Below are 15,081 nucleotides of genomic sequence, written 5' to 3'. Positions count from 1 at the left end.
GATACCTTCCAACTGAATTGTAAAAATTCCAAATACAAACCATCTGAGTGAGCCATGATTAATGCTTCTATCTCATCAGCTCCTTTACATCACTTTCTGCTAAAGTGAGGAGAGCGCATGGGTCAGCAAACTGGTCTGCTCCAGACTCAAAGTTTACGGGGAAGAAAAATGTTCTTTAACACATTGAATTTTTACTTCAAAAAACACGGAATGGTAAGGTGCCCTGATATTTAATGGTAAAGAATTGAGTAGTTGATTCGAATATGAATTAAAAATTGAGGACGTTCATTATTAAGCCATAGCTTTTGTCTAAGTCGCTGTTCTACTGCTGTGAAGAGATGCCATGACCAAGGAACCTCTTATAAAGGAAGCATTCAATTAGGGATGGCTTACAGGTACAGAGGTTTAGTCCATTATCAAGGCAGGAACACGGCAGCACACAGGCAGACATGATGCTGGAGAAGGAGTTCTACATGCATATTAGTAGGTATGTTCCACAGGAAGAAAAAGACACTGGGCCTGGCTGAACTTTTGAAACTCCCAAAGCCCACCCCCAGTGACACACTTCTCTGAGAAGGCTACACCTCCTAATCTTTCTCAAGTAGTGTGACTCCATAAATAATTACTAAGCATTCAAACATATGAGCCTATGGGGCCATTCTTTTTTTTTTTTTTCCATTTTTTATTAGGTATTTAGCTCATTTACATTTCCAATGCTATTCCAAAAGTCCCCCATACCCACCCACCCCCACTCCCCTAACCACCCACTCCCCCTTTTTGGCCCTGGAGTTCCCCTGTACTGGGGCATATAAAGTTTGCAAGTCCAATGGGCCTCTCTTTCCAGTGATGGCCAACTAGGCAATCTTTTGATACATATGCAGCTAGAGTCAAGAGCTCCGGGGTACTGGTTAGTTCATAATGTTGTTCCACCTATAGGGTTGCAGATCCCTTTAGCTCCATGGGTACTTTCTCTAGCTCCTCCATTGGGAGCCCTGTGATCCATCCAATAGTTGACTGTGAGCATCCACTTCTGTGTTTGCTAGGCCCCGGCATAGTCTTACAAGAGACAGCTACATCTGGGTCCTTTCGATAAAATCTTGCTAGTGTATGCAATGGTGTCAGCGTTTGGATGCTGATTATGGGGTGGATCCCTGGATATGGCAGTCTCTACATGGTCCATCCTTTCGTCTCAGCTCCAAACTTTGTCTCTGTAACTCCTTCCATGGGTGTTTTGTTCCCACTTCTAAGGAAGGGCATAGTGTCCACACTTCAGTCTTCATTTTTCTTGAGTTTCATGTGTTTAGCAAATTGTATCTTATATCTTGGGTATCCTAGGTTTGGGGCTAATATCCACTTATCAGTGAGTACATATTGTGTGAGTTCCTTTGTGAATGTGTTACCTCACTCAGGATGATGCCCTCCAGGTCCATCCATTTGGCTAGGAATTTCATAAATTCATTCTTTTTAATAGCTGAGTAGTACTCCATTGTGTAGATGTACCACATTTTCTGTATCCATTCCTCTGTTGAGGGGCATCTGGATTCTTTCCAGCTTCTGGCTATTATAAATAAGGCTGCTATGAACATAGTGGAGCATGTGTCCTTCTTACCTGTTGGGGCATCTTCTGGATATATGCCCAGGAGAGGTATTGCTGGGTCCTCCGGTAGTACTATGTCCAATTTTCTGAGGAACCGCCAGACTGATTTCCAGAGTGGTTGTACAAGCCTGCAATCCCACCAACAATGGAGGAGTGTTCCTCTTTCTCCACATCCTCACCAGCATCTGCTGTCACCTGAATTTTTCATCTTAGCCATTCTGACTGGTGTGAGGTAGAATCTCAGGGTTGTTTTGATTTGCATTTCCCTGATGATTAAGGATGTTGAACATTTTTTCAGGTGCTTCTCTGCCATTCGGTATTCCTCAGGTGAGAATTCTTTGTTTAGTTCTGAGCCCCATTTTTTAATGGGGTGATTTGATTTTCTGAAGTGCACCTTCTTGAGTTCTTGATATATGTTGGATATTAGTCCCCTATCTGATTTAGGATAGGTAAAGTTCCTTTCCCAATCTGTTGGTGGTCTTTTTGTCTTATTGACGGTGTCTTTTGCCTTGCAGAAACTTTGGAGTTTCATTAGGTCCCATTTGTCAATTCTCGATCTTAGAGCACAAGCCATTGCTGTTCTGTTCAGGAATTTTTCCCCTGTGCCCATATCTTCAAGGCTTTTCCCCACTTTCTCCTCTATAAGTTTCAGTGTCTCTGGTTTTATGTGAAGTTCCTTGATCCACTTAGATTTGACCTTAGTACGAGAAGATAAGTATGGATCGATTTGCATTCTTCTACATGATAACAACCAGTTGTGCCAGCACCAATTGTTGAAAATGCTGTCTTTCTTCCACTGGATGGTTTTAGCTCCCTTGTCGAAGATCAAGTGACCATAGGTGTGTGGGTTCATTTCTGGGTCTTCAATTCTATTCCATTGGTCTACTTGTCTGTCTCTATACCAGTACCATGCAGTTTTTATCACAATTGCTCTGTAGTAAAGCTTTAGGTCAGGCATGGTGATTCCAGCAGAGGTTCTTTTATCCTTGACAAGAGTTTTTGCTATCCTAGGTTTTTTGTTATTCCAGATGAATTTGCAAATTGCTCCTTCTAATTCGTTGAAGAATTGAGTTGGAATTTTGATAGGGATTGCATTGAATCTGTAGATTGCTTTTGGCAAGATAGCCATTTTTACAATGTTGATCCTGCCAATCCATGAGCATGGGAGATCTTTCCATCTTCTGAGATCTTCTTTAATTTCTTTCTTCAGAGACTTGAAGTTCGTATCATACAGATCTTTCACTTCCTTAGTTGGAGTCACACCAAGATATTTTATATTATTTGTGACTAATGAGAAGGGTGTTGTTTCCCTAATTTCTTTCTCAGCCTGTTTATTCTTTGTGTAGAGAAAGGCCATTGACTTGTTTGAGTTTATTTTATATCCAGCTACTTCACCGAAGCTGTTTATCAGGTTTAGGAGTTCTCTGGTGGAATTTTTAGGGTCACTTATATATACTATCATATCATCTGCAAAAAGTGATATTTTGACTTCCTCTTTTCCAATTTGTATCCCCTTGATCTCCTTTTGTTGTCGAATTGCTCTGGCTAATACTTCAAGTACTATGTTGAAAAGGTAGGGAGAAAGTGGGCAGCCTTGTCTAGTCCCTGATTTTAGTGGGATTGCTTCCAGCTTTTCTCCATTTACTTGATGTTGGCTACTGGTTTGCTGTAGATTGCTTTTATCATGTTTAGGTATGGGCCTTGAATTCTTGATCTTTCCAAGACTTTTATCATGAATTGGTGTTGGATCTTGTCAAATGCTTTTTCTGCATCTAATGAGATGATCATGTGGTTTTTGTCTTTGAGTTTGTTTATATAATGGATTACATTGATGGATTTTCGTATATTAAACCATCCCTGCATCCCTGGAATAAAACCTACTTGGTCAGGATGGATGATTGCTTTAATGTGTTCTTGGATTCGGTTAGCGAGAATTTTATTGAGGATTTTTGCATCGATATTCATAAGAGAAATTGGTCTGAAGTTCTCTATCTTTGTTGGATCTTTCTGTGGTTTAGGTATCAGAGTAATAGTGGCTTCATAAAATGAGTTGGGTAGAGTACCTTCTACTTCTATTTTGTGAAATAGTTTGTGCAGAACTGGAATTAGATCTTCTTTGAAGGTCTGGTAGAACTCTGCACTAAACCCATCTGGTCCTGGGCTTTTTTTGGCTGGGAGACTATTAATAACTGCTTCTATTTCTTTAGGGGATATGGGACTGTTTAGATGGTCAACTTGATCCTGATTCAACTTTGGTACCTGGTATCTGTCCAGAAATTTGTCCATTTCGTCCAGGTTTTCCAGTTTTGTTGAGTATAGCCTTTTGTAGAAGGATCTGATGGTGTTTTGGATTTCTTCAGGATCTGTTGTTATGTCTCCCTTTTCATTTCTGATTTTGTTAATTAGGATTTTGTCCCTGTGCCCTGTAGTTAGTCTAGCTAAGGGTTTATCTATCTTGTTGATTTTCTCAAAGAACCAACTCCTCGTTTGGTTAATTCTTTGAATAGTTCTTCTTGTTTCCACTTGGTTGATTTCACCCCTGAGTTTGATTATTTCCTGCCTTCTACTCCTCTTGGGTGAATTTGCTTCCTTTTGTTCTAGAGCTTTTAGATGTGTTGTCAAGCTGCTAGTATGTGCTCTCTCCCGTTTCTTCTTGGAGGCACTCAGAGCTATGAGTTTCCCTCTTAGAAATGCTTTCATTGTGTCCCATAGGTTTGGGTACGTTGTGGCTTCATTTTCATTAAACTCTAAAAGTCTTTAATTTCTTTCTTTATTCCTTCCTTGACCAAGGTATCATTGAGAAGAGTGTTGTTCAGTTTCCATGTGAATGTTGGCTTTCCGTTATTTATGTTGTTATTGAAGATCAGTCTTAGGCCATGGTGGTCTGATAGGATACATGGGACAATTTCGATATTTTTGTATCTGTCGAGGCCTGTTTTGTGACCAATTATATGGTCAATTTTGGAGAAGGTCCCGTGAGGTGCTGAGAAGAAGGTATATTTTTTTGTTTTAGGATAAAATGTTCTGTAGATATCTGTTAGGTCCATTTGTTTCATAACTTCTGTTAGTTTCACTGTGTCCCTGTTTAGTTTCTGTTTCCACGATCTGTCCATTGATGAAAGTGGTGTGTTGAAGTCTCCCACTATTATTGTATGAGGTGCAATGTGTGCTTTGAGCTTTACTAAAGTGTCTTTAATGAATGTGGCTGCCCTTGCATTTGGAGCATAGATATTCAGAATTGAGAGTTCCTCTTGGAGGATTTTACCTTTGATGAGTATGAAGTATCCCTCCTTGTCTTTTTTGATAACTTTGGGTTGGAAGTCGATTTTATCCGATATTAGAATGGCTACTCCAGCTTGTTTCTTCAGACCATTTGCTTGGAAAATTGTTTTCCAGCCTTTCACTCTGAGGTAGTGTCTGTCTTTTTCCCTGAGATGGGTTTCCTGTAAGCAGCAGAATGTTGGGTCCTGTTTGTGTAGCCAGTCTGTTAGTCTATGTCTTTTTATTGGGGAATTGAGTCCATTGATATTAAGAGATATTAAGGAAAAGTAATTGTTGCTTCCTATTATTTTTATTGTTAGATTTGGCATTCTGTTCTTTTGGCTGTCTTCTTTTTGTTTGTTGAGGGATTACTTTCTTGCTTGTTCTAGGGCGTGATTTCCGTCCTTGTATTGCTTCTTTTCTGTTATTATCCTTTGAAGGGCTGGATTCGTGGAAAGATAATGTGTGAATTTGGTTTTGTCATGGAATACTTTGGTTTCTCCATCTATGGTAATTGAGAGTTTGGCCGGGTATAGTAGCCTGGGCTGGCATTTGTGTTCTCTTAGTGTCTGTATAACATCTGTCCAGGCTCTTCTGGCTTTCACAGTCTCTGGTGAAAAGTCTGGTGTAATTCTGATAGGCCTTCCTTTATATGTTACTTGACCTTTCTCCCTTACTGCTTTTAATATTCTCTCTTTATTTAGTGCATTTGTTGTTCTGATTATTATGTGTCGGGAGGAATTTCTTTTCTGGTCCAGTCTATTTGGAGTTATGTAGGCTTCTTGTGTGATCATGGGCATCTCTTTCTTTATGTTTGGGAAGTTTTCTTCTATTATTTTGTTGAAGATATTAGCTGGCCCTTTAAGTTGAAAATCTTCATTCTCATCAACTCCTAGTATCCGTAGGTTTGGTCTTCTCATTGTGTCCTGGGTTCCTGGATATTTTGAGTTAGGATCCTTTTGCATTTTGTATTTTCTTTGACTGTTGTGTCGATGTTCTCTATGGAATCTTCTGCACCTGAGATTCTCTCTTCCATTTCTTGTATTCTGTTGCTGATGCTCACATCTATGGTTCCAGATCTCTTTCCTAGGGTTTCTATCTCTAGCCTTGCCTCGCTTTGGGTTTTCTTTATTGTGTCTACTTCCCTTTTTAGTTCTAGTATGGTTTTGTTCATTTCCATCACCTGTTTGGATGTGTTTTCCTGTTTTTCTTTAAGGACTTCTACCTGTTTGGTTGTGTTTTCCTGCTTTTCTTTAAGGGCCTGTAACTCTTTAGCAGTGCTCTCCTGTAATTCTTTAAGTGACTTATGAAAGTCCTTCTTGATGTCCTCTATCATCATCATGAGAAATGTTTTTAAATCTGGGTCTAGATTTTCGGTTGTGTTGGGGTGCCCAGGACTAGGTGGGGTGGGATTGCTGCGTTCTGATGATGGTGAGTGGTCTTGATTTCTGTTAGTAGGATTCTTAAGTTTGCCTTTCGCCATCTGGTAATCTCTGAAGCTAGCTGTTATAGTTGTCTCTGGTAAGAGCTTGTTCTTCAGGTGACTCTGTTAGCCTCTATAAGCAGACCTGGGAGGCTAGCTCTTTCCTTAGTTTCAGTGGGCAGAGTATTCTCTGCAGGCAAGCTCTCTTCTTGCAGGGAAGGTACCCAGATATCTGGTGTTCAAACCTGCCTCCTGGCAGAAGTTGTGTTCCACTCACCAGAGGTCTTAGGATCCCGTGGGGAATTCTGTGTGGGCCCTTGCGGTTGTCGGGTGACTCCGCTGGCAAGGTAGCCCAGTGCTCGAGTGGGGTGGAAGGGACTTGTGCCCCAGGTCAGGCCCGGGTAGTCTGCTTCCCTATTACCGCAGTCTCAGGTTCCGAGAGATTGGATTGGAGCAGACGCTGTGTTCCACTCATCAGAGGTCTTAGGATCCCGTGGGGAATACTGTGTGGGCCCTTGCGGGTGTCAGGCGACTTCGCTGGCAAGGTACCCTGGGGCTCGAGTCCTATGGGGCCATTCTTATTCAGAGTATCACAGCCAGGATATGTTAAGGTCTAGGGTACTCAGCATGGTCTCTTTTAGTGTTTTTAAAAAGTCATTATCATGTTTCAACATGTATTATTTCCTTACTGCTTCAGGCAAATAATCAAAAAGTAAACTAATCAAAACTGATTTGAAAGTTTAACCAGGGTTGCCTCAAAATGGCTTTCTTATTTAAGAGTCATAATTGTCCCAATCAGAGCACTAGATAGAACTTTCAAGGTCTGCAGCTTCTGTCCTATTAAACACGAAAAGTACAATTCATCAAAGACAGATCCTGGCTGACTCTTAAAAACAATACACAGAATTTTACAACACACTGCTTGAAATCACTCAGCCTACTTGTCTAATAATGCTTGCCGCTGGTGCGTGAACAACCATTTCAATTCCAATTGTTCTAAAGGTGGTTTTGTTAAAAGAAATTGAGAAGGAAATTAATATTTACTGAGGTAGTGACTAGGAATTCCGTCTCTGTGCCAATTCCTACTGTGTTAACAGTAAGGTACACCATACTGCTTAGCAACAGAGGTGTTCACACTGTTTTAGTATTCAGACAAAATTTCCATTGTAATTATAAATATTGATAGGGAAATTACCATCCATGAAAATACAGCATCACAGAGTTGCTCATTAGAAAGCCTCAGATTTACCTGACGTTGCCCTTGGTATTCCGCAGAACGGTTGCAGCAAAATTCTGTGTGACCCCCACCAGGCTGATTCCATCAACTTCCACAATCTGGTCATTGACTTGAATCCTGGAGAAAGAGAGAAATTAGCATCAACAGTGACTGTCTCTTCTAATGCACTGTCCTTTCCAAGGAAGTAGCAACTCAAGACTTGTTTTTAAGACATTCTCACTGATTCCAACCTTATAATCAACATACTCCAGACCATAGTCAAATATTAGTCAAGATGTTAATCTTCAAAACAGTACTATGAAGACTGTAGAGACAGCTCAGTTAGTAAAGGGCTTACCTTCTAAGTATAGGGACCTGAACTTAATAGCTAGAAACCATTAAAGGCCAAAGAGATACCCTATCTCAAGAAAAGACAGACAGCTCCCGAGGAACAAAACTTGAGTGGATCTCTTAGTATCTACGTGCATATACAGATACATGTGCAATACCAACATGAACATATAAATGTATGCACACATGCAGACATTATTAAAAAACTCCATTGAAAGCTAGAAAAGGCATACTGAAAAGATTCAGTTTTCCACACATATTCTTTTATTTTTATTAGATATTTTCTTTATATATATTTCAAATGCTATCCTGAAAGTTCCCTATACCCTCCCCTCGCCCTGCCCATCCTCTCCGGCTTCTTGGCCCTGGCATTCCCCAGTACTGGTGCATATAAAGTTTGCAATACCAAGGGGCCTCTCTTCCCAGTGATGGCCGACTAGGCCATCTTCTGCTACATATGCAGCTAGAGTCACGAGCTCTGGGGTACTGGTTAGTTCATATTGCTGTTCCACCTATAGCGCCCAAGGAGCTGAAGCGCTCTGCAACCACACATATTCTTAAGAAGGAGTAATTGTAATGCACAGCAGATCTCTAGCATTTCTGTACCGAGTTAAATGTAGCAGATACAGCTGAGATATCCTCTGTGCCTAACACCTAGTCCCTTGAGTCTAGTCCTGGCTCCTCTATTCTGTCTTGTTGATGTATCCATTTCTCTATTATCTATCTACTCATCTATCTATCTATCTATCTATCTATCTATCTATCTATCTAGCTAGCTAGCTAGCTATCTATCATCAATACCACATTTTCTTGACCCCTGAAGCTTTAGAAGAAAATCCTAGAGTCAGATCATATCCCCTTCCAACTTTGTTCTTATCCTCCATGACTAAGCGCACTATTTTGGATCTTGTTTCTTTCCATATAAAACATCCCAGTCCATTCTTTAGTATTCACTGTTATTTCCGGGTATGAAATATCCCTCATAGGCTCTTGTGCTTGGACTGTAAATCTTCAACTGGCGGCACTGCTTGGAAACCCCACTGGAGGAAGTTGGCCCCGCATCCAGCTTTCACCATGCCTTCCTTTCTTCCCTCTAGGATGGATTCTATTCCCCTGGATCTGTGCATCAGATAAACCTTTGCTTCCCTGAGTTGCTTCTGTCCTGGTGTTTTATCACAACAACAGGGAGGAGCCAACACAGCCAGAAAATAACTTACTAGATTATCCACATTGGATGCACAGATAGAACTAAGGAGAATTCACAGCCTGACACTACTCTTTTCCTACCTATGGGCATATAACTCCATTTATTTACCTTTATTTGATATGTTTATCAGAATTTTAAAGCTTTACCCAGAGCCTAAATTTTATCAGATGGACTTAATTTTGGAAGACAATATTACTATTATTTCTATTAATTTCAAGTTTTATTTATTGCTTATATACTATATCTAACAGTAAATAACTTTTGTATAATAAACTCATATTCTATCAATGATAAAATTATTTTAGTTTGAGAAGTTTTATTTATTTATTTATTTTATTACTAAGGTAAGTCCAGCTGAAAGAGTACTCCCACACATACCATTTCCAAGGACAAACCACTTCTGCTTGTTTTCAATGTAGTCTTAAAAGTCGTGACCAGATTTGCTTTCAGATTCTGAAAAGAGACCAGACCCACATTCTTCAGAGAATGCATCTAGCAATGGTCAGGGATGCTCCAGTGCACACAAGACGTCTCAGAAGAGACATCCCTATTCTCAAATTAATGTTCTGTGACATACTGACACAGGACAGAATGGCAACCGTGAAGATATATTGAATTTGGGACTGGTGCCACAATCCAGACAAAAATGGCTACTCTGAAGACTGAAGCAGGACAATTCACTTGAGAACAGGGTTTTGAGGACAATGTGGCAAGACCTCTATCTTAAATAAATAATAAACATAAAACAGAGATAGGTGAGCTCAACTTCAAACCTGCAAGCTTTGGTGACAAACATCCTCCAATCTACAAACTACCAAGAGCATAACTGACTGGGAAAGTATGCTGTGTGAACATGACAATTAAACAGATTATACTCAGCACGACATGAAAAAATCTAGAAACATGTTCTTCACGCATGAACTGCATATCAATAATGCTGGGCCAAGGGTCAAACGTGCCCAGGTGGCCCCAGCTCTGTAGAGCACTGATACCGTTCTATTTCTGAAATGTTTCTCCACATGCTTCTGTCTAATGACTTCAGTTCAATTTTCCTAGTTCTTATTTTGTAGAAGACCTTGATATTTAGACCACAGATTACTGTAAGAGTTACTCCTTAGTTAGATCCATGGTGTTTACTGCCTTCGAAGATTAGGAAACAAACAGATTAAGTCAGAGCCTTCTCATTGTATCTTACAGAATGCACACGTCAAGACACTGTAGTTTGTGTCATCATTCAGGATGAGATATGCAGGAAGGTCAAGGAAGAGCACTACCACAGATAGGAATACAGCCTTCCTGACTGAAAAGAGAAAACAAACAGGCACTTCTGCTCCCAAGGTCACACAATACAATACTTAAAAAAAGAAAGAAAAAAAGACACTTGGGACAAAAACTGGGGACCATCTGCTTAAAGGAGTTTAACAGCTACCAATGAATACATCCAAAACTGGGCCTACAGATAGGACCTAGACCATGAACTCAAACTACCAAGCCTTGTGGCACATCAGAGAAAGAAATATACAATATAATGAGAATGTATGGGTGAAGTAAATGAAGACAAAAGAGGAATGGTGAGTTTTGCATGAAAATAATGTAGAATCGTGTCAGTACATAAAACAATGGTTTCTTGTCTAATTAAAGGAAACAGAGGAAGGGGGAAACAAAATTCCGTATCTTTTATGCTGAACTTGAGATAGAAATCAGATTGCCAAATAAGTTCTATATATTCCATGTTTGAAACATGAATTTGAGAGTCTTTCCTAGACAGTCAGTAAAATAAACCAAAAGACTAAGAAGAAAGCAATACAGGGGGCCGGAATTTTTGAACAACAATTTTGATACAATGTTACCAGTAGGGAGTAAACACAGACTTTAACACGCTTTCAGGTTAGAGTCCCACATTAATTTTGTTAGTTGTGTTTAAGGATTTTGTTGCCAAAGTGGAGAACCAAGGAAGAGGTTTCTGTTAGTTAAATAGTGGACACGGTTGCTATGGGCCACTTATTTCTGCAGAATCTCACTAAAATACTAGTGAATAACACACTTCAAATGAAAGAAATCAACAACAAAAAGCACAGCAAATACTTTACTAAAAAAAAAAAAATAGAAATACAGGTGATCAAGGAACCTTTTTAAAAGGCCTAAAGAGCCTGGCAGTGTTGGCGCACGCCTTTAATCCCAGCACTTGGGAGGCAGAGGCAGGCAGATTTCTGAGTTCAAGGCCAGCCTGGTCTACAGAGTTCCAGGACAGCCAGGGCTATACAGAGAAACCCTGACTCAACAAAACAAAACAAAACAAAACAAATCAACCCAAAAAACAAAAACAAAAACAAAAGGCCTGAAGAAAAGAGCTGAAGACAAGCTTCAGCAGCTGAGAGCACTCACTTTCGGAGACAAGCTCAGCTCAGTTCCCAGCACCCACATCCCTTTCCAGGAAACACAATGCTTTCTGGCTTCTGTGAGTACATGCACATATGCAGTACACAGGCTCAGCAACACAGGGAGGAAGGGGGGGGGGATGCTGCAAAGTCTTCTAGTTCTTTACCATTCACCCCAGACATGTTCTTTATTCCCTAAACCAGCACTGAATATAACTGACACTAGAAGACTGATGCTAACATTTTTCTAGTGAATATGGAAACAACCTAAAATGCCCTCCTTAGATGAAGCATTACAAGAGTGACTTCTTATTAAGCAAAGTTAGGAGAAGCTGAAGCATCTAGCCTGGAGCTGCTAAAATCCAAGGCCAAAAGGAAATTCTCTCAAATGCAAGGGACACAAGAGAAGTAATACACACAGCCATACTTTCACAGAAAACCCATCATGTCTAACAATATAATTAACTTATGGTTAGAAAACCAGGATTTATGGTATGCCCTAATTCCTTTCATGTGCCTATGTAAACATGATGCATGCCCATGTGTGTTCGCGTGCATGCGTGTACACACACACACACACATACACACACACACACAGAGGAAAGAAGAAAAAAGGTTGTAGAAAATACTTTAGAGGGGAAAAGAAAAATCGTCATCTAGAGAGACTTTATCAGCAGGAGTCCAGGTGATAAACAGCTAAAGGAAGTCTGACAAGGAGCAGCCAGGACATTAGAAAGAAGTATGCATCCTGCCCTAGAAAAGATCTGGGGAGGCTAAGCAGAGTCCAGGCTGCCATGCACACCACCCAGCAGGGCAGCAGCACGTGCGCTCCCGGCTTCCTTTCCAGCGGCTGAGGCCTCAGCACTGACTCAGAACCAGGGCTACTCTGAGGTCGGCTAAGGTGTTCAGAAAGTTATCTGTGGGCATAATACTTCTGGGAAGGGGGCTGGGGAACACTCTACTGCACCAGGTCTTCACCAACCAACCAACACTGCAAGGCAGGGACACCAGCCGAGGCAACAGTAATGATGTTCTGCACATTTCAATGCATGTGAAGATCCAGATCCAAACACAATATCCTAATCCCCCAAGGAAAGATCTATTATCAGTATAAATAACGACACAGTGTAGGACAAGAAAAAAGTAAATGGGTTAAGAGAAATCAAATTTAATTTTTAAGACAAATGAAAAATATAAGACAGCCTATAATTGACAGCAGGTCCACGAGAGCTAAATGCAGCCAGTTTCTTTGTGTCTTTATTTGTGCCCGATTCACCTAAAAGGTTACACAAAATCATTTAGTTTTGCTTGATACTAACTGTAAGAATTATTTCCTAGCTCCCCGAAATGACTTTTACAAATAAGGTAAATTTTAAAAGTTTAATTCACTTGAAGAAAGAGGCCTCTTCAAAGAATTACATAATGGTAGTAATAGTTCCTATTTTAATTTTTATTTTATTTTATTTATTTATTATTTTTGTTTTGTTTTTTGTTTTGCTTTATTTTTTTTGACATGGTTTCTCTGTGTAGCTCTAGCTGTCCTGGAATTCACTCTGTAGACTAGGCTGGCCTAGAACTCAGAGATCTGTTTGCCTCTGCTTACCGGGTGCTAGGATTAAAGGTGTGTGCCACTATACCCAGCTTAAATTTTTGTTTATTTATTTATTCTATATTGTGTTTTTATATGTTTGTACTCATGTCCACACATATGGAAACCAGAGGACATCTTTTAGTACCATTGTACTGGCACCAATACTTTCCATTATTAACTCGGGACCTTTCTTGAGACCCTGTCTCAAATAAGCAAGTAAGCAAATAAATTAAGTGTGTTCCCTGCCCCTTAGGAACCTCATGTATACCAACAGGTATTAGGATAATGGAAGGCAGAATGAGTTTCAACAGAGACCCATGATTCACAGACTTCCTGAGAAGAAGGTGAAGCGATACATAGTCAGACATAAAAATGCCTGCTGCTGTTCTCTGAACCCCACTGCCAGAATCTTGGGTGACTGTTCACGTCTACTGTCAGTTCTTTGCTTTCCAGTTTGCTTAATCTTTACGTTAAAGCTGCATGATCGCTGCACTGATGTAAGCTAAAACATCAACCCTAACCACGTGGGCAGGCTGCAGCCTCTGCTCATGAGATCTCCTTCTAAGACCCAGTCACTGCCCTAGCACGTTTCTACATAGGAGAAGGTGTGGGGGGACACTGGGCTCTAGAACGCCTCGCAGGGTAGAAGGACTTCTTAAGTTTTCTCCCCACCTCTGACATTTCCAAAAGCGCCAGAATTATTATTATTCATTTTAATATCTCTGAAGGAGTCATAGGCCGACTTTCTCAAGACATGTTCTTTGATCACTTCACACTGTGTAAGCACACGAACAGATAGAAACAAAGGCAGGCAGACAGACAGATGCACACTTAGTGCATAGATATTTTGCTACCAATAAGAAAGTAATTCAAGTGTTTTCATATTCTTCCACATCTGAGAAACACACACACACACACACACACACACACACAAAAGGTTTTTTTTTGTTGTTTTGTTTTTTTCTGATAGAAACATGCGGCAGGTCCTGGGATTCAGTTCGCCCTCAGCAGTACCCAGCTCACCTGCCATCCCGCTGAGCAGCACCTCCGTCAGTCACTGTCTTGACAAATATCCCCAGCTTCTCCAATCCAGCATCAGCACCAACGCCCATTCCAATGATGCTTATGCCCAGCCCGTCCTCGTCTATGGGAAGGAGAAGACAGTGAGCTGCTGAGTGTGTCCTGTTCTAAGAACTGAGCTGGCTGGCGAGGTTTGTTCTTCGTTGTGCACAGGGCATTGTAGGTTTGTCTCCATAGATTGAGAGTCCCCAAATGGTTCAAGAGATGCAGACATTTTTCTGCTGCTGTTGGTAATATAGTGTGGTCCCAGGAAAGGCAATAATTTGGTTTTGAATAATCAATAGATTTCACAGAATCCCTGAATACCCCGTGCACTGCTTTAGTCATAACTTTTATAATTTTAAAGGAACGTGGCCCTCAGTTATTTGGAATGTCATCTTTCCTTTTTTACTGTCTACTCCTCCTTAGAAGATTGCATGAGGCGTACAGTCAGCTCAGTTGAGCACTTTCCTTCCGTGACTTACACCAGAGCTTGATGTCTAGCACCAAAAAATAAAAGAAAAATAAAGATCGGATGTGTGAGTAACTCTTCTATGCTCCTCCACAAGCATCGCTATTCCTCAGTAACCAGGTATCCCTCTTCACACTTACACGGATACCCACACATACACAGGCAGACACACTTACACACACATACACAGGCAGACACACATTCATGTATACTGCCTTTTCTTTCCTTTACACAAACAGAACTTCATTTCTCTCTGCATCACACGTTTAAAATTAATGGTACCTTGCGGGTAAACTTTTATACACTTAAATCATTTCTAGTGACTGCATAATATTTCATGATGATATATCATAGTATGTTAAATCACTTCTCTATTAACAACCTGTCACTTTTATTTCCATTTTATTGGCCTTGTAAGCAAAAAGTTGCATACAAAAAATAACTGAAAGTTAATTTTCAAATTCACATACAAATCATGTGTTAATTCACATTTTCATTTGTCCTTTCCATGAGCAAATATAGTTCA

The 15,081-nt window shown here is 40.3% G+C and overlaps 1 protein-coding gene across 16 annotated transcripts in view; it reads right to left on the bottom strand.

The window, feature by feature from the left end:
* Ppp1r9a (protein phosphatase 1, regulatory subunit 9A) overlaps positions 1 to 15,081 on the bottom strand; it is a 262,790-nt gene that overhangs the window by 94,036 nt on the left and 153,673 nt on the right. For all 16 annotated transcript variants that reach the window (XR_003956199.1, NR_156747.1, XM_006505071.4 and 13 more), the window contains exons 4-5: positions 14,048 to 14,168; positions 7,531 to 7,635 (exon numbers count right to left, since the gene is read on the bottom strand). Coding sequence is in view for 14 of the 16 variants with exons in the window: in XM_006505071.4 (XP_006505134.1) it covers positions 7,531 to 7,635; positions 14,048 to 14,168 (226 nt within the window). In the remaining 2 variants the exon portion in view is untranslated. The remainder of the gene's footprint in view (positions 1 to 7,530; positions 7,636 to 14,047; positions 14,169 to 15,081) is intronic.

Source organism: Mus musculus, chromosome 6, assembly GCF_000001635.26.
Source record: "Mus musculus strain C57BL/6J chromosome 6, GRCm38.p6 C57BL/6J".
In the NCBI taxonomy this organism is placed as follows: domain Eukaryota; kingdom Metazoa; phylum Chordata; class Mammalia; order Rodentia; family Muridae; genus Mus; species Mus musculus.
This window is presented reverse-complemented; position numbering and strand designations above follow the sequence as displayed.